Source organism: Jaculus jaculus, chromosome 1 (genome assembly GCF_020740685.1).
Source record: "Jaculus jaculus isolate mJacJac1 chromosome 1, mJacJac1.mat.Y.cur, whole genome shotgun sequence".
In the NCBI taxonomy this organism is placed as follows: Eukaryota; Metazoa; Chordata; class Mammalia; order Rodentia; family Dipodidae; genus Jaculus; species Jaculus jaculus.
The window spans coordinates 116,491,751-116,517,069 of record NC_059102.1 but is presented as its reverse complement, the minus strand read 5'-3'; the positions used below and the strand labels follow the sequence as shown (position 1 = coordinate 116,517,069).

At 36.8% G+C, this 25,319-nt stretch overlaps 1 protein-coding gene across 3 annotated transcripts in view; it reads right to left on the bottom strand.

Annotated features, from left to right (window-relative positions):
• The window catches only part of Fsd1l (fibronectin type III and SPRY domain containing 1 like), a 106,734-nt gene that overhangs the window by 7,817 nt on the left and 73,598 nt on the right, over positions 1-25,319 (bottom strand). Inside the window, exons 7-13 of one of the 3 annotated variants that reach the window (XM_045160484.1) lie at positions 17,882-18,091; positions 16,491-16,589; positions 10,879-11,008; positions 10,164-10,196; positions 3,192-3,292; positions 2,399-2,650; positions 1,347-1,435 (exon numbers count right to left, since the gene is read on the bottom strand). In XM_045160484.1, the coding sequence (XP_045016419.1) occupies positions 1,347-1,435; positions 2,399-2,650; positions 3,192-3,292; positions 10,164-10,196; positions 10,879-11,008; positions 16,491-16,589; positions 17,882-18,091 (914 nt within the window). The remainder of the gene's footprint in view (positions 1-1,346; positions 1,436-2,398; positions 2,651-3,191; positions 3,293-10,163; positions 10,197-10,878; positions 11,009-16,490; positions 16,590-17,881; positions 18,092-25,319) is intronic. The other 2 variants (XM_045160491.1, XM_004656979.3) reach the window with 2 other exon arrangements.

Below are 25,319 nucleotides of genomic sequence, written 5' to 3'. Positions count from 1 at the left end.
AGGCCCCTAAAACAATGCAGGCCATTGCCAAAAACATTTGCTTATACAGCACAGCTAGATTGGTAAGACCCTATGCTGAAGACACCACAGGCTGTAGTCATATGACATTGAGAAATCAAGCTGGAACTGAGATGGAAGCCAGCTTCCTGCTGGCTAGCTATCATAGTGCTGGGAAACACTATGAGACCTGCCAGAGTATAAAAGTCACATTGTGAATACACATTGGGTCTTCTTTCTTTCTTCTCTCTCTTTTCCTTCCTTTCATTCTTTTCCTTTCTTCCCTCCCTCTTTCCTTTCCTCTTTCCTTTCACCTCTCCTCTCCTTTCCCCCTTCCTTTCCTCTTTCCTTTCCTCTTTCTTTTCCCCTTTCACTTTCCCTTTCCTTTCCCCTCTCCTCCCCTTTCCCCTTTTCTTTCTTTTCCTTTCCTTTCCCCTCCCCTCCCCTCCCCTCCCCTCCCCTCCTCTTCCCTTCCCTTTCCCCTTTTGTATGTTTCCCTGCCCTGCCCTACCCTCTTATCTCCTTTCTTTGCCCCTTTCCTTTACTCTCCTTTCCTTCCTTTCCCTTCTTTTCCTTTCCTTTCCTCTCCTCTCCCCTCCCCTCCCTTCCCTTTCTCTTTTCCTTTCCCTTCTCCCTCCTGCCCCCACCCCTGCCGTCCCTTCCCTTCCCTTTCTCAGCAGTGCTGAGTATAGATCAGAGTGCAGTTGAGTAAATCGGATACCCCGCTAAATTAACTAAATAAATGAACAAAAAACACATAGGACATGGACAATTTTCACAAACAAAATGTTGAGCCAAAGTTGGGCATGGTGGCTCATGCCTTTAATCCCAGCACTCGGGAGGCAGACATAGGCAGATTGCTGAGAGTTTGAGGCCACCCTGAGACTACATGGTGAATTCCAGGTCAGCCTGAGCTAGAGTGAGACTCTACCTCGAAAGAGCAAAAAAGTTGGGTCAAAAAATATTGCACAAGTCTCTCTATAATTGAAAAGGAGGCAAAGTAAATTGATGGTATCAAAACCCAAGGTGGAGACGAGCCACTTGGGAATGGTGATGGACATAGGGGCCTCCGAGGTTCTGGTAATGTTACATTTCTTGCTGTAGGTGCTAGTTAACAAAGTCGAGTGCAGCCCTGTATAAATGCATGCTTATGATTTGTGCATCTTTATGTATTGACTTCAGTATAATATACTGAAGACGGTACATAGAAAACCATAAATTTTGGAGATGGTGGGTTGAGAAAGGGGAGATGAGTACAAAGGAAAAATAAGATACTTTGCCTTCTCAATACAGCACAGATAGATGTCCTTAAAGTTGCCAACCAAATAAAATATAAATTGGGTACTAACCATGAAACCAGGTAGAACTGGCTGAGTAAATTTTGTCTTAAAGGAATACAGCAACTGTTTTGAGTTTGCATCATAGAAAGAAAGCTGACCTAAAAGATGAAACAAAAGTCCCATTTATTATTAAGAAATTATAACACCTAATTAAGTCTAACATATCATTGTGTATAAACATATACTGTCATCAATTTTTTGTTATAAAGTATAAGGATTGGGCTTGACTTTCTCATAAAATCTGTAAACATGCTTAAGGGAAAACCCAAGTCTAGTTTCTGTCCCCTGGTTTTCAAATGTCTGCATTACTTGGCACTACTCTACTCATTCAGCTATACTGTTTATTTTATCATTGAAAAGTATTGTTAGAATGGTAAATGCTAAAATCTCGTCCTCCCTTCTTACAGTCACTCTACACAAATTCTGCAATCTTTAAGCTTTATTCTGCTGACTGGCTTTTACTACTTAAAGCGGTGCCATTATTCACAGTACACACTCACCGTAGAGCTACAGCTTCGGTAGTGTTCAGAGCCCCTCAGCATCTTTCACCAGGATCGCACCTCTCCTGTCCAGTCTTTGGGCCTGTTAACCACTTTGTGAAGCTTTTCTCTCATACCTCCTTTCTCTTGGTTTGAATCCTGACCCCTGTGGATCCTTTGTTTGTTTATTTTGTTTCAAGATAGGGTCTCATTCTAGCCTAGCTGACATGAAACTCACTCTATATTCCCAGGCTGGCCTCAAACTCACAGTGATCCTCCTACCTCTGCTTCCCAAGTGCTGGGATTAAAGGCGTGCACCACCATGCCTGCCTCCTGTGGATACTTTTTGTCTCTTTCTCTTGTACTAATGTTGCTGCTTTATTTAGACTTGCTTTTTCTCTCTACAGTGTTCTCTCAAGAAATCAAGAACCACCAGAGGAAGAGAAAAGAAATTAACATTTATGCATACTCTTAAAATAATGAACACTTTACATATATTATTATTGTGTATAGTTACCAGTGAAATATTTTTAAATACAAGCAAATATGTAAAATGACTCATGAGAAAATAAGTAAACTTACCCCCATCAAAATCACAAAACACACCTATTTTCTCAGGAACAGATATATCCAATGCTTTGACTTTATTATTATGCTTTGCTGCAAATGTGTTTTGTAACCAGTTGTTGACATGGATACACCAACTAGTGTTTGTCTTTCCCAACTGGTCAAATTTTCCCAAAGTTTTGTATGCCACTCCCACACTATAGGATTTACAGTCTTTCTGGGCCTTTACTTCCCAATAATGTTGACCACTTTCAATAGCAGTATCTCCTACAAAAGATCAGAAAAGGAAACTTTGACTCATCTCACCCTTACAAGTCAACCAGACTTTCACCTATCATTTGTTCTACAAATTGCACAAAAAATATAATTTTCTCTGGACTTTCCCTCTTCTTTTTTTTTTTTCCTCTTTGAGACAACATCTCACTAGTAAACTAGGCTAGGCTTAAACTCATGATCCTCCTGCTTCAGCCTCCCTTTCTGTGAAAATTATCATGTTAACACATAGATGCTAAATGTAGAATACTTACTATAACTGATATTTAGTATTTTTATACAAATATGAAATGCTTCAGAACTTCACTATCCACTCAAGGGTTATACATGAAACATCACCATGTGATTTAAAGTAGAGATTTAAAAGTATCAATAATAAATCAATTTAAAAAAATTCCCAACGTAATTAGGTTTCAGTATCAGAAACTTCTATAGAACCCTTCACTGTATAAACCTTTAGACAAGTAGAAAGCCCACCAGTGTTGACTGTGATGACTTAACCTGAGATCACAAAAAACTACTGTTTTTATCTTACCCAGCACTGTGTATGATTCCCCAGTAAAACGGTCTCTGCTGCCTCTCACTGCTGGTGGCCTGGAGCCTACGGATGTCCGTTTGGGGGATGGTGTACCACTTCTAAATAAATAGGAGCAAGAGAAAAATATCTGATGTTGAAAATGTTTCATAAGCTGGAATTACAAATCATAGGTATACTCTGAAAACATTCCTAATTATGTTGTACCATTTAATTCAATATGAACTACTTTAAGAAGGGTTGTCAGTTAAATAAACACTCAGATATAAGAAGCCATCAATACAAAACAGGCTGAAAACACTAATACCATGCAGACTGAGCAGGCTTGCATAAAGAACACACAGTTAAAATAAGAAACAGTTCCAAAATGAGACAAGACTTAGGCAAAATGTTAAGAAAGATACTAGGTTATATCTTATATTTTTTTGCAATTAAATTTAAAGAAAAGCAGAAACCAAAGTAGGCTCCTTCTACTCATAACTAAGAAACCTTACTAATTAAAAACAATTTTTTATGAATGTGTGCTCCTATGTGTCAGTGTGAATGTGTACTTGTATGTATGTGTAGGCCAAAGGACAACCTCATTTGTCGTCCTCGGGGATGATGTCTACCTCTTTTGAGAAAGTCCCTCATTGGCCTGGAGTTCACAAATTAGACTACATTGTTTGGCCAGTGAGCCCCAGGGATCCGTCCATCTTCACCTTCCCAGCACTGGGATTCTAGGTGCACAACCACCACACTTAGCAAATTTTATGTGGGCATAGTGAACCAAACTCAGGTCCTTTGCAGATTGACCTACCTCCCAAGTCCTAAGCAAACTATTTTTTTTATTAGCAATATTATTGTTCTTGATCTTTTCTTCTTAAACAGAGAAATACCAGCAACTCAAATTCACCTACAGGGCAATGTCAAGTATCTACCATTAAAATGAACAAGATCTAAAAGCTGGATGTGGTGGCACAGGCCTTTAAACCTAGCACTCAGGAGGCAGAAGGAGGATCACTGTGAGTTCAAGGCCACCCTGAGACTACATAGGGAATTCCAGGTCAGCCTGAGCTAGAGTGAGACCCTACCTCGAAAAACCAAAAAAATAATTAAATAAATTTTTTTAAAAAAACGAACAAGTTCTAATATGACCTCTGTGGTAGTTTGAAAAATGTATGGCTTCATACACTCAGGTTTTTATTAAGGTTATTCCTTGAGTCTCCAGCTGCCTTGATGGAGGAGGTATCAGTGGGGGCGGATCTTGGAGTCCAGCACTAAGGTGTCATGGAGGGTGGAACCGATTCTCAGCTCAAAGGTATGGAGAGAGCTACATGAGCTCTTGCAGGTACCTACTTGCTGCTTTTTTGTGTGAGCTGGTGCTGGTGTTTTGCTTGCTGCAGCTGTTTCTCTGTACTTGGATCTATGAAAGTAAACAGCTTCTTCTGCCATTTATGGAATTTCCTCTGGTTCTGTAAACTTGAAAGAAATCCCTTCCTCCCATGAACACTGTCTGGTTGGAAGTTCATCCCAGAAACACGGACCAGACTATTACAACCTCCTTTTGTATCAAATTATATGAGCTCCTTTTACTAACTCTCAAATACTTAAAATAGATTAAAACTCCCAGAATGGTTTTGCTGTGCCCATCAAGATACTACCTTACGTCCCTCTACATACTTTCCACTACCCCAGCTATTATAGTTTCTTAGTAGCTTATTACTCAAACTGTTTTAGAAATATATTTTAAATATATTGAATCATTGTACTTGAAAATTTAATTATTTTTATGATTATAACAAAGGCATTTAGGTTAACTATAAATATTCATATAGACTCTCATCATTAATTAAAAATAACAGTTATATAGTTGCACTAGAATATTTCTTCCAAAGAAAAATAATTTATTTATTTATTTGAGGGAGAGAAAGAAAGAGGCAGCTAGAGAGACAACGGGCTCACCAGGACCTCTAGCCACTGCAAACAAACTCCAGATGCATGCGCCACCATGTGCATCTGCTTATGTGGGTACTGGGGAATTGAACCTATATCCTTAGGCTTCACAGGCAAGCACCTTAACCACTAAGCCATCTCTCCAGCACAGAAAAATAAATTTGTAGATAGTAATAAACAACCAACTAAAGCTAGAATGTGAATCTTTTCTACAGGTCAAGCCAAAATAATGACATCATTTAAAAGCCATTTCACACCATTCAATTACTTCATTTTGCATCATTTAAATAGTCTTGCTGTCAGGAAACAGACTTATTAGACAGCTTCAACTAATTAAACTCAACTGTATACCATTTCAACTATCTACTCTCTAGTGAATGACATTAAATAGTACAATTATAACTCAATAACTATAGTACTTACTGGTTTAGCTTAATCTTTCCCAAAGGATAGAAAAGGTCCTTTGTGTAAAACTATTTCTTTTTAAAAAAGCTAAGTATCTTAAAATTATATGTTCTGTTGAACACAGAATGAAAACAGGTTAATAAGAATGGGTAGATCAAAATTTCTATGACATGTATATTCAGGTAGGTAGTCAATAATTTTTATTAGGGAGCTAGAGAGTGGTTCAGTGGTTAAAGCACTTGCCTGGCAAGCCTAACTACCAGGGTTTAATTACCTAGTGCTCACGTAAAGCCAGATACACAAGGTGGCACATGTATCTAGAGTTTGTTTGCAGTGGTTATTGACACTGACATACCCATTCTCTCTGCTTGAAAATAAACAAATAATAAGTAAAAAAATTTTATGGACAGAAGAACAAAAGGAAATTGACTGGGAGAAAAAGGTGTTTTGAGAGGTTCTCCAAAATAGAGGATAAACATCCTGGACATGGCAGTGTACAATGTAATCTTAGCACTCAGGAAGCTGCGGCAGGAGGACTGCAAGTTTGAGGCCAGTCTGTGTTTACATCAAGTTTAATACTAGCCTGAGCTATATCATGAGAGCCTGTCTCAAAAAGCTAAAAAAGAAGTGAAAAGAAGGAAATAAATGTATACTCATTATTGTGAATAAATATATTTTTAGCTTCCTTGAGATTAGTTTGAGCAATGTTTCTATGCAAAAACTTCTATGCATTTCTTAAGGGTATTGTTAGATAATAAAAAAGTCAATCTATTAACATTATGACAACTCAAAAAAAGAAAACAAAAATAAGTGTTTGAGAGCCTGTCTACTAGACAAAATGAGTGGGAAATCAAGACAACTTACCAAAGGTTAGCTAATTCAGCCAACAAAATATGACTTGTTTCCTCCAAGTTAATTCAATTTCAAATATTGTTATTGATATGACATAGTTTTAAGTAACCCTACTATATTCTTAGAAAGTTAGTTTGTAGACACATGCAGTTTTAGAAAGTTAGTTTTGTAACTAGAGAAAGAGAATGGACTACAGTAACTTTAGAATACTAGCTCCTCATTGTGTCTGGTTTCACATTTCCCAGGCTCTGTAGGAAGTCAGCACTACCTTTACACAGTCTGGCCAATTGATTTTCAGCTGAGGGAAGGAACCAAGATAAAGCTTTTGTTGTGGGCAGCCACACCATAATTAAACAACAGGAGATGATAAGTTAGAGCAAATGTGCACCTATGGGTGGGGAAGAGTTAACATCACCACAGCAGCCATTCTGAAGTTTTGGATGCACGAGGGAACTACGGGCAAATCCTGTGTTTTGCCCCAGAGATGGAACCCCATGCTAGAAAGGCACTCTGCCACCGAACTACACCCCAAACCCACTTGAAGAATTAAAATTCAAGTTACTACTGCTGTTTAGCTAGGCTAGGAGCCATGGATGTCAGTAACCAGATGACTACCACCCTAACAAGGGGCAGGGATTAAGAGGGCAATGATGAAAACATTTTTTTTTCGAGGTAGGGTCTCACTCTGCTCAGGCTGACCTGGAATTCACTATGTAGTCTCAGGATGGCCTCAAAATCATGGCAATCCTCCTACCTCTGCCTCCCAAGTGCTGGGATTAAAGGCATGTGCCACCACGCCCAGTGAAAAGACAATTTTTATGGAATCTACCATGTTATGCCCTCAATACATGGTTGCTGTAGCAAGTGAAAAATCTGTAGAGTGGTGGAAAGAGAGATAACAACTTCTAGGAACCACATCTCATCTCTGTGTCCTTGGTATACAGAAGCTGTGCAGTATTTCACTAAAGTGTGTACTGTTAATTCAGAGCTACTGTAGTCTTCCTGACCCATAGTCCTAAACTAAAGATACATGTGATGCTGAGGTTTTGCAATAAATTACTATCAAGTGAGAAGGCACAACAGAATCAGAATTAACCAGGAAACTTTTTCAAAATATACTGAAAGTTTACCTCCTCCATTGGTGGGCCCTATTCTCTGCTAGGAGGAAACATATTTTGAAAACTGTTTCCCAGGTAATTCAGAGTAATAAGCAACAGGGGAAAGCAATAAAATAGAAATAAATGGAAAATTTTCACTTAGCACTGCCTTAAAATGTACTAAGAACTTACATAAAACCCAACAAACAAAAATTTCAAGAAAAAATTATAAACTTACCAGCAGAAAAGAAAGAAAAGGAAGCATGGGGAAAAAAGAAAAGCAGATTAACTATTGAGAATGGCAGTTTAGTTTCAAAGAGAAGTTAGGTAAGAAAACCTTTCCATTTCAGTATTTCAGCTTTCCAACTCTTAAGAACACTCTTGCAAAGAGAACAGCTATTTTCTTGTGCAACACATGATCTTTCACCCTACTTTTAAAGATATCTTGGTCAATTTAACTGAGTTAAGACCCATTGCTGTCTCTAGACTAGGCTGTTTTTAATCAGCTTTCCAAACGAGCTCTTTACTACTCAACTCATCTTATTTATTATTAAATCACGAGCCTAGCTAACTTCCCAACTTTAAAATCATCATGTCTTCCACCATGCTTGCAACCAACTCATCTTTGCATTTATAGTTCATGACTGGGTCCCATTCTGCATTACTAACCTTCTCATTTTTAGGGAGCACTATACAAATAAATACATCAGCCAGAGTGTTATTTACACACATGCTTTCTCCATCAATGTCCTTCCTCTTGTTGCTTCCCTTTACTGCAAGTTATGTCATAGATTCTCCCACTTCCTGAAGACCGCACCATACTAAGTAAGTAGTCTACAGACTTTAGCTCCTGGCCCATTTCCTAGGTGTGATTTTCCTACTCAACTGCAGACAGTAACAAAGGCTTTACCTTGCAGAACCAGGGTGGATGGTTGGTATTGCAGGGAAGTGTAGACCCTCTTTCTTACAAGATTTGGTGTATACCTAATGCACAACTTTTTAGAGGGAGTTTCAGCACTTTCTTCAACCATGCCTATCTGCATCCCAGACTAGTCTTTATTCAAAGACATTTCCTTATGGAAAAGAAAACTCCATGTGGAACCACTTTTTAACACACACACTCTCTCTCTTTTTCTGTGGGTGTGTGTATGTGCACACATACACACTCTCGAGTGTGGTTGGCATTAGTTTTCTCAATTGTCATAATACTTTCTCAACTTTTAGCCCTTTCCTCTCTCCCACTCTTTAGCTTTCTAAAGAACCTTTTGTTTGGGGAATCCTGACAGGGGAAAGATCTTCCTGTGCTCTGAGCTGATTCACTTGACCTCCACTGTGTGCTATTCCGTTAGGAAAAGATGGAACACCGGGTAAGTGAGAACTCTTTCCTTTGGGGCCTCTTGTTTATCCTGTCACAGTAAATCAGTACCAACTTGACTGTGCACAGAAGGTCTGACCATTTTTCGCCTTCTGAACTCGTTTATTCAAGCTTATCATACATAATGCCTACCATACATCACTACTTGTGTATACATTTCATTTATATGAGTTACAGCAAATTTCTTGAAGGATGGTGTATATCCCAATAAACCTAATATTCACTAGACAGTTTACAATAGACAAATATTTATAAAAGGGATAAATAAATGTAGGTAGGTAGAATAGCTGTAATTAAGAAACCTGAAATATTTCAACATTGGAAGCTCTGAGCACTGGCATGATGTCATGAATAGAAAAGTCCATACTTAACCTCCCAGTCACTGTCAAAACACAGGTACACTAAAAATAATGTATATACAAAAGCCTTTAAGCTAGATATAGATTGAAAGAATCCATAAAACAAATGAATTTGAGTTTATAACTGGGTCCTAGCCACAAGATTCTTCCATATGCATATGGAAATATTTTAAAATACAAAATACTTTTGAGTCCCAAGTATTCTGGGTTAAGAGATATTCAACTTGTATAACATTCCAGAAATGGCCCACATAAAATACCTTACAAGAAAAGGAGAAGGAAATAAGATAATATATTTCATGCTAAAAGTAGCATACAATTTTCAAGTGACCAAAATAAACTTCATAGATTAATAAACCCAGCAATATAATTCATAGCACAAATTAAATAACTTTTACCAATGATGAGCAAACAAACTGAAGAGAAAAGAGGAGATAATTTTGAAAAGAGGACACATTTTAGCTTCTATTAAGGATATGTGGTTTCTACTTGTGTAGTTTAAAAGGATCCCTCTTTCTGGCTCTGTTCTAATAAATTTTTTTAACACTGATGCTAATGAAATTGTATGATTATTATAAATATAGAACACTTTGAATCTGCCTCACGTCAAATACAAATGAAAACAAGCAATAATGTTAGATATATTAAGTAGAGTACACCAAGAAAGATGCCAAGTATAAGGAAAAGCAGGGAAAAATCAGGCAAGAGGAAATAACTGAACACTCTTTTTAAGAGCAGAGCATATTTTGTTATACAACACAATTCAAATATAAAGCGGTATCTATAATGCTATAAATCAAAACATAAGCTACCAATACAGACAGTCTACATAAAGCAACATTTCAGCTTATGAGGCTGCTGCAATGGCTTCTGCTTATTGGTTAAAGGAAGAAATTATTCAGCCAAGCTAGATGCTAAGTCCTAGAACTACACAGACATAGATCATCACCTTGTATGTTTCTTCAGGGAAGTAACATGGACACTGTCAGATAAAAATAGCAACTGTTAAGACACTGCTTTTTAACTTAAACAATATCTTATAATAAACTTAGTGCAAAGGCTTATTGAGAATTCTGATTCATTGTTGTAACTCACGAAGACATTTGCCATCAGTTTGAACAAAACTTTACACTGTTAAGATACAGGGGTCCCCACACTTTGATGTAATCAAGATAAGTTATGACAAGACCAAAAGGTCTTAAGGTCTGTCTCTTGGGTTCACTGGGTTGCTCATCAAGGCCAGCCTCAGACTAAAATGCTAAGATGTCATTTAGTGCAGCCCTCCTTCAGCTAAGGCAGGTGATGTGTAAGTTTACATTCAGAAACCATTCCCGGAACTTCTCTCTAATCACTTCAGATAGCTGTACATATAATCTTAAAGCTCAGAATACTGAAACAAAAATGTGTAAGAAAAAGAGGTAAAAAAAGTAATGAAATATGTTAATGACAAATTCAAGAACTAACAGATGATATTATATTTTCCCAGGAGTTCCTAACATGAGAAACCATACTGGCATGCAGAGGAAGAATTAAAATATAGGCTACTGTCAAATAAGAATCAATGTATAAGCACTTGTCCATTTGAACTTTAATATGGACTATGATCAGTGAGAAACCAGCAAGCAAGTATTTAACCAGGTAACAAGTTTAGTGAAGTAACTGACCTGCCCTTATTCTCTTTTCCTTTAATTTTACTTTCTTGGCCTTTTCCTCCAGTAGGATCCCACTCTACACAGGTATCTTCGACCTTCAGGTTCAAATGGGATGATGAGTTATCCAAACTGAAGTTAAGTGCTGTTCAAAACAAGGTTTTAGACAATGTAATACATCTCCACTTTTTGGAGCGCACCTGTCAACATGTCATTTGCTTGCTCAATTGGTTCCACATTGTATGTGCAAATAAAGTCCAAATTCCTAACCTTAGCACTTAAAGCCCTCAATGATGAGGCTGTTTTACAACTCACAACTATCTCCCATCACTGTTTTCTGTGAATCTACACAAATACACCAATACAGTGTGTTTGCATGGCCAATGGTATTTCTGTGGTATTTATGCTATTCTTTTTATTTGGAGTTTCCATCAGCAGAAAGTAATTTCAGTTTCAAGTTATTAATTAGCAGGTGGTTATCAGGTGATTGTTTTGACTCAGACAGGTACAGGCAGAATTATGGGGGAAGAAAGCTATATAGTAGAGGAAACTATAGCATAAAAATGTGGCATACATTTTCTCTGATGCTTTAATACCTGAATACCCTCAGTTTCAAACTGAGATGAATATGAAGAAACTGGAACCACAGTGGCAGACGCAGGTGAACTGACCCAGTGGACAGATTTACATGACTTGAGTTGAAAGAGAAAGGGGCCAGGACAACTATGCTTTTCAGATTACTTGGTATTTGGGGGCACTACCTGTAAATAGTCAAAATTATTAGATCTGTTAATTTAGGAAATTGATGTAAGGAGATAATAGCTTCATTTTTCTTTCAGTTTAAAAAAGCAGGGGCTTATTTCAGCTTACAATTCCAAATTACCGTCATCCCTGTAGAAAAGGCACAGCAGCAGGAGCTGAGTGCCTTCACTTCAACAGTAAGGAGACAGAGCAGAGTGACAAATGTTGGTGCTCAGCCAGCTCTTCTTTTAGGTCAGGACTCAAATCCATGGACTGGTGCTGCCCACAGATAAGGTGGGTCTTCCCATCTAATTACCCTAATCAAGATAATCCCTCAACGATGTGCTAACCTAATCCCTCAGGTAATTCTAGGTCCTATGAAGTTGACAATTAGTAAAAACCATTACACTATAGTAACTTTTACTGTCAGGTATAGCTTCAGAATGCTTTATGTTAGTGTGTTTTCACTTTCTCTATACTATGATCCAAGTAGTAGCATCCTTCTTTAGAAATTAAAAGAAAATTATTAAAACATGCTGAGTTACAGCACTGTAATGCAGTTTCTTTTCAATTTAATAATGCAATTTCCAGGAATTCCTACCTTACCAGGCACCAGTTATTAACAGCTAATATGTTCTTATTTGTTATTTTTGCTTCCAAAAGTTCCAAGTTTGGTTAATTATGTATTAAAGAAATACTCCTTTACAATGTGCCATTTTACTTAAGGATATTAGTTGAAATTAGCTGAGACTATAGTGTGTCTGTGAAGTATCATGGCCAAACAAAATAACAATGCAGAGCCTGGTGGTTACCTAATGCATGAGGCAACATTTTATCCTTTACTGGTTCTGTAGAGAGCATTTCAATATCAACTATGTATCAGAACTCTTTATCTTCATTTTTTTAAATTTAATTTTCTATCTTTTCACAATTTTTATTAACATTTTCCATGATTAGAAAAAATATCCCATGGTAACACCCTCCCCCCACACACTTTCCCCTTTGAAATTCCATTCTCCATCATATTACCTGCCCTATCTTCATTTCTAAAAAAAAAAAAAAAACAAAAAACAAAAAAAACTATGAAAAAAATCTACTGACTACACAGCTCTATTAAATCTCATACTGCATAAGGAAGTCAGTCACCCTCAAATGCTGCATCTAGACAGAAGTAAACTTACAGAAAGAATACGTAGCTTTTCAATAACATGGAAGTATATATATTTAATGGGCAAGTTACTTAAAAGTTAGGATTAATGCTGAGATCTTACATTTCTGAAGTGAACTGCTTTAAGAAAACAGTTAACTTCTATCTTTCTTTTAAATGTGAGAGTAAGAATGAGAGCAAAGTGAGACAATGAGAACTGGGGCACCAGGGCCTCTAACCACTTTAGTTGAATTCCAGATGCATGTGTCATACTGTGCACACATGTGACCTTGTGTGCTTGTGTCACCATGTGTCTGGCTTACGTGGGACTGGAGAGACAAACACTGGTCCTTAGGCTTCACAGGCAAGTGCCTTAATCACTAGGCCATCTCTCCAGCCTTAACCACTATCCTTAAGCTACAAAATGGCTCACTATGAGACTATCTGCATTTTTGAAAGAAAAACTGGCTTTAACTAAGAGGCATCAGCTGTCACTTGCTTATTAAAACTAACAGGCTGAAAGAAGGGATGGTAAGGTTGATCTCTAAAGTATGTTATAATGGAGAAAAAGACTATCAATCTGGAGCCATGATTGGCAGGAAAAGATGACTCCCTAAACCACATGTGATCAGAATTCTCAAGTACTGCAACACAAACAAAAAGGCATAGGTTTCCAAGGGGGTGTCACCTTCAATGTCATGTTCTTTTTCAATGGATGCTATCTCTTTATGTGACCTCCATTACATTATATAGTGTCTCTAACTAACAAAGTAATGTCAAAACAAAACAAAAAACAAAAAACCAGGTTGCCAATGGGCATCATCTTCAATCTCATGCTGTCTTTATGAATGCTATATTTTTATGTGACTGCCATTAAGTTATGCAGCTTCTCTAAGGGAACAGGGATAACAACAAAAAAAGAAAAAAGCTCCACCTTAAGAGTAAGATCCAATGCCACATACTTTGAAATTGTTACCAGAGCTATTATAGCCTCATACTGAGAGAAGTTTTGTGATTAATATCACATAAATTATCTTTACAAGAAAGCAAAGGATAATATATCCCAAAAATTATGGCTATAAGAACTTAAATTTTTCATTGTTTTTGAAAATTTTCATGCCATGAGAAATAATGCTGCATCGAAGGCACAGGAATGAGCAATCCTCCTCACTATATTATGTGTTAATAGGCCTGGACTATTTAATCTCCATCTTTATTCCTTTCCCCCTATCCTTTGTCCACACATTTTTTTTTTATAACTTATTGGCCACAAAGGACTATTACCAGCCAAATAAATTAGTAAATTACTGTTTCATATGTCATTTTTAAAAATCTGGACCATCCGGGCCTTAGTTCCAGCACTATTAGTTCAAGGCCATCCTGAGGCTACATATAGTGAATTCCAGGTCAGCCTAGACTGGAGTGAGATCCTACTTTGAAAAATAAAGAACCATAAATAAATAAAAGCCTGGACATTTATAATGCTTTATTTTCATTAATAGCCATACCAATTCTAGAAAATGCATGATCCATAATCATATATGAAATGAATTTTATTTTGGGATTCCTTAACGATCAGAATCACTGCTTAGCAGGCCTCAGGGTTGAGTTTCAATCTAGTTTTACTTCTGGGGTTTACTAATCCATGAAAATGCCCAAAGATTCAGCTTAGTCTCTATGAACACCTAGACCAAGGAGTTCGGTTAGTAAGGTCCAGAAACTGCTAACAGCAGCATCTAGTCAAACTTCAAGGAAACTATAAACCAGCAATTCATTTTCTCAATTTAGGTTTATTTTTGGTCACTAACTATAATAGGTCAATGAAAAGGAATAGAAAAAAAGATATGAAACTTTTTTTTTTTTTTTTTTTTTAAATTATTTATTTATTTATTTGAGAGCGACAGACAGAGAGAGAAAGACAGATAGAGGGAGAGAGAGAGAATGGGCGCGCCAGGGCTTCCAGCCTCTGCAAACGAACTCCAGACGCGTGCGCCCCCTTGTGCATCTGGCTAACGTGGGACCTGGGGAACCGAGCCTCGAACCGGGGTCCTTAGGCTTCACAGGCAAGCGCTTAACTACTAAGCCATCTCTCCAGCCCAAGATATGAAACTTTTAAGGGAGAACAGTAACAGTTACACAATTTTACCACACAAGAGCTTAAAAAAGTTCAGGCTACAAAGAAGACAGTATCTACCTATAAATCTGACAATACTTTAGAACAGTGCCATCTCAGTTTAGTAACAAGTAATTCAAAGTAATTACATTTATCAGTTAAATTATGCCTAATTTTCATGTAGAAATATTTGCTAATTCAGTCAACTTATTTCAAGTTAGAATTTTTAAGACATTCATGACACTATTTTTCTGAGTTTTTCTCATCAACATCTTATAACTAAAGTACAGTAGTTGCCTACCATGTACATGTCCTGAAAGTTAGCCCCACACAACCAAAAATGAAATGAAAACAATTTACAAGCCTCAAACTTTGTTTTATTCTCATACATGTTTATACTATCATCCTCTAAACTGTATTACATTTCTAACATGGGAACCTATTCAAAATGCTGTAAACTTCTGGGTGTGATGGCACATGTCTGTAGTCCTAGCTATTTGGGAGGCTGAAACAGGATGAATGCTTGAGTCCAGGAATTCTGGGCTGTGGTGAGCTAGGCCAATTGGATGTCCACACTAAGTTCAGCATTGATATGGTGACCTCCCGGGTATGTGGAATCACCAGGTTGCTTAAGGAGGGGTGAACTAAACCATGTTGTAAATGAAGCAAGTCACAATGCTACATACTAAGGTTAGTGGGATGTGCCAAGTCTCAGGTACTTACTACATGTGTACAGCTTAATTTTGGAGACAAGTCTAGTCAATCATCACCTCACAATTGGGACAATCTTAAGCATCACAGCCTTCATACTGGCAAATATGTAAGCATTCTTCTGCATTCAAATACATTATTCTAGCAGGCATTCAGGAAACCTAAATTGGGCCAGGTGTGGTGGTGTACACCTTTAATCCTAGCACCTGAGAGGCAGAGGAAGGAGGATTACCATGAGTTTGAGGACACCCTGAGAATACATAGTGAATTCCAGGTCAGCCTGGGCTAGAGGGAGACCCTACCTCAAAATATAATAATAAAAAAATCTCAATTGCTCTCACAGACTAGAACTTGAGTTCCAGGCCTACAATAAGAACTAGCAAAAATCCTGGAAATAGATTCACCTTTCCAATGTAGATCTAGGGACTGGGTAAATTTAATATATTTTAACTTTGTTTTCTTTCTCTGTACTATGAATATAAATAATATCTAGTCTACTGATCTCTCAAGATTATCTTAATAATCAAAAAAATAATGCTATGTACTCATTAATAAATTATCTAGATAGTAATAACTGCAAGAACTACAACAGGCACTTTCTCATTACAAATTAATGATTCATTCTCTGGAAAAATTCGACAAACTGCAGCAATGCTTATGTAATTACACTAGCCTACAATTTGTAAACTAAGACCCTAGCAACAATATAATACTATCATTTCAGTTTCTTTGTCCAGACGAATACAATCATAAACGAAAACCTACTGAAAACCACTATTATGGTTTTATTTTCTCTTGCATACAATTCCTACTGTTGAGAATTCCAACTGCTCATGAAATGCCTCTTGTCTGAGTCCTGAATAACTTCAGATGCTAGGTTTTATTTGATTCTGTATAGATAGGTACTTATCTTACCTTTGGTCTCTAGGGTTACTGGGTCAGAATATTCTCCAGCCACAGCCTTATTACAAGCTCGTACTCTGAAATTCATATACTTTGAGTCAAACTTTAACCCTGAAAAAAAATGAAATGGTTTTTAGACAGATAATAAAGGGATCTATTCCCAAAGTATATCTTAAGACATAACTTTGTTTCTCTTCTCGGAAGTATCTCTATTTGAGAAAAAAAAAAAGTGTAAATTTGTGTTAGAAAGGTAACAATACCTGAAATAAGAGGAATTGTGATTTACCTATTATTTTCTTCTAAATAAATTCATAGTGTATCAACTTCTTAAAACTCAGTGATTAAAAAGGTACCCTTTTCAGCCTCATTGAAAGTGATATTTTATCTGGTGTGTTGCTATAGGCCTGTAATACCAGAATTTGAGTATCTAATGCATGAGGATTAGAAGTTCTAGGCCAGCCTGGTATACAAAGCAAAATTGTCTCTAAAAACAAACAAAACAGACAGACGGACAAACAAAAAGTATTTCATTCAAAGAATGTATTATAACATATTCATCAATTTCTGGAAAGTAAATATGCTTCTAAGGAACTTTCATATTTATGAGACACTGTATTTCTATGAAAAATTGACTTAAACACAAAGTAAACATAGAGGTTAACAAGACCTGTGAAGTTAGGCCTAGATGAAAAACTCAACCCCAAAATTACGAGCTATGAGATCTTCAACAACTTGACTGACCAGATTTCTATGTGTAGAAAAGAAATTATAAGACCAATTTCTTAACTGTTGTAAAGATTGAGAGGTAGCATGCTGGTTCAATCAGGTATACCATATATAATACAAGAATTTTACATGTTAATACCACTTTGTAACAAGTCTTAAGTATTCAGTCATCATAACTTCTAATGTTCCTACTCTGTATAGCAATGAAAATCTCAGGCAATAATCGGCATTTCAAACATCCAAAGTCCTTGCTGTGCTCAAAAACTTTTTAAAGGTGTTAAACACAAAAATTTCTTAGGCCAAGTCACAAACTAAGCAGCGGAAGTAGTATACTGACAAAAAAATGTGGAGTACCAAGATCTGCAAAGTTAATCATTTCACTTAGTCTAAAATTCAATGTAAAAATTAAGTTATTCTGAAATACTGCTTCTAGAACATCTCTTTATATTGGAGATTATATATATATGTATATATATGGTGTTTTATGTGATTGCAAATGTCCCTAAATAACAAAAATAAAAGTCTTGTTGGTATTTTTAAGAGAAATTCATTCCCATAATGACCATATAAAACATCAGTTTGGCAAAAATAACTTTAATTCTTTAAACCCCCAAAATATTTTTTTATAATTACATTTATCTTTTAAGAACAGGACTTCTGAGTTGCTGCCACTTTACCTGACAATGTGTACTCAGAACCCTTAATATTCTCAACCATCTCCCAACATCGCTCATCCTTTACACGTGGAAGTCCATCAAAGTTAGTTTTCCTGTATTCCAGTATGAAATGGTCAATCTTGCTGTCTTCCTCTGGCATTCTCCAAGCTACTGTCACAGAGTTGTCAGCCACCAAACAGTCTCCTGGATCTATCTCTGGAGCTTTGGGGACTGCAGAGAAGAACAAAAAGGGGAGGACTCATTCCTTATTTTATTATAGAACCACAAAAATATACTTCTTTTGGGCTAGAAAGATGGCTTATGGTTAAGACACTTGCCTGTGTAGCCTAAGGACCCAGGTTCAACTCACCAGAACCCATGAAAACCAGATGCACAAGGTGATACAAGCACATAAGGTGGCCTAGGCATCTGGAGTTCAAGTGCAGTGGCTGGAGGCCCTGGCGTGCCAATTCTCTCTCTCTCATAAGCAAATAAATAAATGGAGAGTCATCACTTGTTAAAAAATACTTAATTCAATAACGACCAGACTAAAATTTATATTTCAAAACATTTTCATTTCCTAAGTTTATTAAACTCTTAGATGGCAAAAAGCCAATTCTAAACATCTAAATATGTAGATAAAAATCATTTCTCAGCTGGGCATATAATCTTGTTTATAGGGGACAGATATATAGAGAGAAGTTGGTTATCAAGTACAAGAATAATGTTAAATAGTAGTTCTAGTGTTCTATACAGCATAAGAGTATAATTATAATTGACAGCAATTGTATATTTCAAAACATCTACAAAATTTTGAATAATCTCAAAGCAAATGTTACTTGGGGTAACAGATACCCTAGTTGCCCATATTTGATCATTATTTATACTTGATAATTTATCAAAATATTATACCCCATAAATATGTATAATTATTATGCATCACTTAAATTTTAAAATATTTTTAATATAAGGGTTTTAATTTCTCAACACTAAACAAAAACAAATTCTCCATTCCCTAAAAATACATATGGATTTTTAAAACGTTTCTTCCAAAATTACTATGATCATTAAAATTAACTGGATCATGAATCACGTTAACATTCATGGATGATAATTTACTTTCCATACGAGATTATTACTAGCTTTTCAGCAATGTGTAAGTAATTCAGACATCTCTGAGCTGTCATTGTATCCTAACAGGTATGGCATAGGCAAATATATTGATAAAAAAGAATTTAAGAGGCTTGATTCCTGGTATGCAAAGCTAGATCAACATTTGAAATAAACTGATATAATGAATAACATTAATAGAAAAAGTTATTTGGATACATCAATAAATACAGAAAAAGCATATGATAAACTCCAACAATCATTCATGACAAAAACTCTTAGCAACCTAGAGTAGGAAACTTTACTTGATACAGAATATTTTCAGAGCTTGTTTTGGTGACATACATTTAATCCCAAGCCTTAGGAGGTTGTGGCTGGAAGAGTTTAAATTTGAGGCCAGCCTTAATGACACAATGAGACTGTATCTCAAAACAAAAACAAAACACTAAAAATAGAGAACATCTTCTTTTTAAAACCCCTATTATTAGCATCATACTTAGTGGTGAGAAGCAAGACCTTCTGTTAAGACTGTAAATAAGGGAAAGATGTTCCCTTCTACTATTCCTATTCCACTAGGAGTTTTACTAGAAGTCTTGGCTGAATGCAATAAAAAAGAAAGTAAGTACAACATTTACCAATGAAGAAAAACAAACCTTTGATGGCAGATGAAATAAATGAATATATACAAAATCCCAGAGGAAAAAAAGCAAAACAAATATTGGAAGTGTTAGGTGGCCACAGACAAGCTGCATGTATAAGAGATGAAGACGGGGAGCACAGGGCATTCAGGACCATAATAAGATTATTGTATATGGCAGCAACACAGAGGAAACATGACCTCATATATCTATCAAAGAACTATGTAGTGCCAACAAAGAACTCCATTACAAACTAGGGCCATTAGTTCATAAGACTGTATCACTCTTGGCCTATCAATTGCATCACATGTATCACACTCACACAAGGTGGTAATAACAGGGGAAATTGTGGAGGAAGAAGTAGATTTATATATGGCAACTCTGTAGTATTACCTTAATTTTCTATCAATAATAAGAGAGGAGTACAAATTTTAAAAATCTCAATAGAAAAAGAACATGTGTAAGTTAAAATGCAAAGCAACTGAGAACTAACAAAATAAATTCCTCAGTAAACATTTAACTTAAAGGAATTTGACTTAATTTTCAATCTTCAAGTTATATTAGTAAGAAAGGGAGGGAAGGTGATTGAGTCACTAAATATAAAATATTCTTAAAGTTCAAATTTTCTGGTAAATAATTATACAAACAATTCTTACAATCTAAAACACATTCTTAGTAAGGCAAGTTGGTGACAAAAGAAATACTAAACTATCACTACTGTCAATTTACTTCATATTTCTTATAGGTTTTATTTGTCACAATGTTACAACATTGGTCTCTATTGCTACAAATAAGAAATGTAGACCATTAATTGCCAAGAGAGTATAACATAGATATTTATGATTTCCTACTATTTATTCTCAGTTCAGCTGTCAGTCCAACAAAAATGTAATGACAAAAAAAAAAAAAAAGCCGGGCATGGTGGTACACGCCTTTAATCCCAGTACTTGGGAGGCAGAGGTAAGTAGAGCCCCACAAGTTCAAGGCCTCCCTGAGACTACATAGTGAATTCCAGTTCAGCTTGGGCTAGAGAGTAAGACTCTACCAAAAAAAAAAAAAAAAAAAAAAAAAAAAAAAAAAATCAAAACAAAACATAAAACCAGGTAGTGACAAAAGATTCTTCTTTCTTTTGAATAATTGTCCCTAAAAGAAAATAAACTGAAGTTAAAGAAGGAAGATTAAAAGAAGCAGTGACACTTGAAGGAAAAAGAAAAATCTTATTACTTAAAAGTGGTCCAAGGGTGGAAAAATGGCTTAGCAGTTAAAGGCGCTTGCCTGAAAAGCCAAAGGACCTCAGTTCAATTCCCCAGGACCTACATAAGCCAGATGCACAAGGTTGCACATATGTCTGGAGCTCATTTGCAGTGGCTGGAGATGCTGGCACATCTATTCTCTCTCTCTTTCAAATAAATTAAAAAATTTAAATTAAATTAAAAACAAAAAGAGTGTCCAGTGGCCTGGGCAGTTGGCTTAGTAGTTAAAGGCACTTGCTTGCAAAGTCTGCCAGCCCAGACTTTCAATTCCCCAGCTATCCATGTAAACCTAGGTGGACAGTCATTTGAAGCAGTAAGAGACCCTGACACACCTACACATGCACGCACACACGTAAAAATTTTTAACAAGAGAAGTCTATCAAATATAATCTAGCAGCGCGTGGTGGTGCACACCTTTAATGTCAGCACTCGGGAGGCAGAGACAGTAGGATTGCTGTAAGTCTGAGGCCATTCTGAGACTACACAGTGAATTCCAGGTCAGCCTGGGCTAGAGTGAGACCCTACCTCAAAAAAAAAAAGAAGAATGATCTATTAAATTAAGGCTTATTTCTTCATGTTTTATGAATCCCTGTTTCTACAGTGAGTTTCGTGTAAACACCATATAGTTGGGATTTGGTTTTTAATCCATTTGGTCACTTACTCTATTCTGATTGTGTTTAATCTCTTTACATTTTATTACTGATATAGAAGGGTTTACTACTACCATTTAATTAACTGTTTTCTATTTTTCATGTAGTTCTTTTCCTCTCTTATTATCTTTTTTAACATTTTTAAGTTAACAGACTTTATTCCCTTTTATATATCCTATAGACATTTTATTTGTCATTATCATATGGCTTACATAAAATAGCTTGTGACATTATGAAACATCCATGGTTTTTGGTTCATTAGTATTCAAGGCAGGCCAAAAAACAGAACAGGCCACAATCCTGTCCTACTCCAGAATGAGAACCCTTCTGGATTTCTCTAATATACTCAATTGTACACAATCATATCCACAACAAAACCAAAAGTACTGTGTTCAGAGAGCTTCTGGACAGAATATTTAAAAAATGAACAAAAACTCATCTATGACAGGAAGGTGACATACCCAACCCCATAGAAACAAGAACTCCCGGGCTTGAGACTCCTCAGACCTCACCTATATCTCTTCATTTGGTTACTTGCTCACATCTTTTAAAATACCCTTTGCAGTAAACTGGTAAATATAAGTACAATGCTTACCTGGATTCAAATATAATCAAACCTGAGGAGGGGGTTGTGGAAACCTAAGTTTTAGCCTGCAAGTTAGATGTTCTAAAGGCCTCAGACTTTGCAATTGTGTTTGTTGTGGGGATGTATTAGGGATTGAACTTTCAACTTGTGTGATCTGATGTTACCTCCCGGTAGACAAGTGTCAGAACTGAGTTGAGTCAGAGGATGCCTAACTCAGGTCTGTGGCAGAAGTGACTGCCTGCTTGCTGGTAGGAAGAAATATACTTTTCAGGGTCACACAAGTCTTTTCTGCAGAAGATATTACTTATTTCTACACAGATCTACATGCAATAGCTATAGGATGTAGATGAGGAGAATGATTCATAAAAGAGCTATCTATATGCTGTGTATAAGAAAACCACCTTAAAACACACATTAAAATAACTAAGTAGCAAACACTATACAATGCTAACACTACCCAAAAGAAAGTGGGATTAACTATATCCCCAAAACAAGTGGTCAATCATTTTCACTGCTGCTCTATTCACAATAGCCAGGAACTAGAATCAGCCCAGATGCTCATCAACAAATGAATGGTTAATGAAGATATGGTACATGTACACAATGGAATTCTATTCAGCACTAAGAAAAAAAATGAAACAATCAAATTTGCAGGAAAATGAAGGGACTTGGAAAAAAATTATGCTAAGCAAGGTCACACAGGTTCAAGAAAGATAAATGCTACATGTACCCTCTGACCTGAGGTTCCTCACTGGGATCAATTGCAGATGAGTACAAATGGTAGTAAGCACCAGGAATGTGGGCATAAAACCAGAATAAGACTGGCAGAGAGAAAAAAAAGGGAGCGAGGACAGTAGGAGTTACCTGATGGGTTAGGGGAGGGACAACATATTGGGGCAGGAGGGCCTTGGGAGGGTAAGGGGTAGAATGGATGGGAAGGGAATTGTACAAAAGTGAACTAACACGGGCATGGTGGCATATGCCTTTAAATCCCAGGACTTGGAAAGCAGAGGTAGGATTGTGGTGAGTTCGAGGCTACATGGTGAAATACAGGTCAGCCTGGGCTCAGGTGAGACTCTACCTCGAAAAAAAAAAAGTTAACTAAACATGAATCAGTTCCATAAAAACTCTCATTCTGACTAGCATTCTATAAGATATAAACAACAATAAACAGTGAAGGGTGAAAGTCCAGTGAGAAGGTAGAAGAAGCTTAACCTTAAAACCATAGACTCTGGCCACTGAATCCTAGGCCCCAGAATTGGGTTACCCCAAACAGTGAGCTGTTAGTCAGGGAGACCATGGAGTCCCCAAAATAATGTAGGTCATTGCCAAAATGCTTGATTTCCTACCATAGCTAAAAGGTAAGACCATATTGATGAAGACATCACAGGCTGCAGTCATTGTGCACACAGCGTCTGTAGGAAACATGAGGACTGCTCAGTGGAAGAGATCTCATATCTGCTACTGGAAACCAAGTCAGATTTCCATATAGTTAGGAAACTCATACTTCAGAGAAAAGCCCCCACTGCCCTCTGGCTTACACTCCAGAAGAGAAAAAAAATCTCACAAATAACTTTACATACCCCCTTTAACCTAAGCTGCTCTCATTCTTGGTTGGACAATGTTTTATTTTACAGATGACAAAGAAAATGGAGGAGAGCCAAGACTTGTTGATAAAACAAGAAGATAGCTGACTACCTACCATAAGACTTGCCACCTCGACCATATCTGCCAGGGACCAGGAAAAACTGCAGAGGAAGAGGAAACAAGAATACTGCCTTCAGTGCTAGCCTGATAACCAGCTAAAGGGTGATGGTGACAGACACTGTGATCAACCAAAACCTATTAAAGCAGAAATTCAGAGGCTAAGGGAACTTAACACGAAATCAGATTACCAACAGGCCTGCCATGGCTCAGGGGACATTGTGAAAGAGGGATGGAAAGATTGTAAGAGCCACAGAATGGATAGGAATATCCTGAGACACTGTCCCCCTGCTATTGCACAGGGACTAACTGAGGTCTTCATACCCCACAGTAGATACCATGATACCCATGGGAGAGGACCCAGGGTGGTGGGGGCCAGGGTGATAAGATGGAAGATAATAACCTATTATATACTAAAATAGGCATGCTGTTGCTTATGACATACAAAAAGAAAGAAAGAGGAGTTCAGCAGAAGAGAGGGGGAAATGAAGGAAATGGGAGGGGATTATGATCAAAATTATGTACATGTATGAAAGATGTTAATAAATGTTTTCAAGAGTTTAAAGATATAAAATTTTTTTTTTAGGGCTGGAGAGATGGCTTAGCAGTTAAGCGCTTGCCTGTGAAGCTCAATTTGAAGCTCCATTCCCCAGGACACACGTTAGACAGATGCACAAGGGGGCACACGCGTCTAGAATTTGTCTGCAGTGGCTGGAAGCCCTGGCGTGCCCATTTTTTTCTCTCTCTCTCTGCCTCTTTCTCTGTCTGTCGCTCTCAAATAAATAAATTAAAATAAACCAAAAAATTTTTTAAAATGTTTTTTAAAGGAAACTAAAGAACTAAATAAATGGAGAGATACTTCATGTTTATGAATAGAAATACTCAATATATTACGATGCCAGCTGTTCCCATCCTGGTCTATATAGTCAATAAAATTTTAATCAAAATTCCATCAAGCTGTAGATCTCAACAGAATGATTCTCTATGGAGAAACAAAAGATCTGGAAGATTCAACACACTATGAAGGAAGACAAGAGTGGGAGGACCAAAACCACCTGACTTCAAGATACCCTCTAAAGCAATAGCAATTAGGATATGATAATGGTGAAAGGGTCAGAATACCAAGCCCAAAAAGAGATACAAAAAAACACTTAATGACAAAATAGGTCAAAGACCTTAAGGAATAGCTCACCAAAGAAGATAAATAAACTAAGTGCACGAAAAAATGTTCCACCTCACACATTAGAGGAGCAACACATGCCCAAGCCACCATGGAATAACACAATACCAATGCTAGTAAAACTGTGGAGTAAAAAGCATCATTATTCATTGCTGCTGTGAATACAAAATCATACAGAACATTTGGAAGACAGTTTGAGGTTTTTCTACAAAACTATGTAATCTTATTATTCTATCTAGCAGGAGCCTAAAGGAGCTAAAATTTATCTCTGCACAATGTCTGAACATAGATCTTAACAGCTGTATTCATTGCATCCAAAATTTAGAAGCAACCAATTT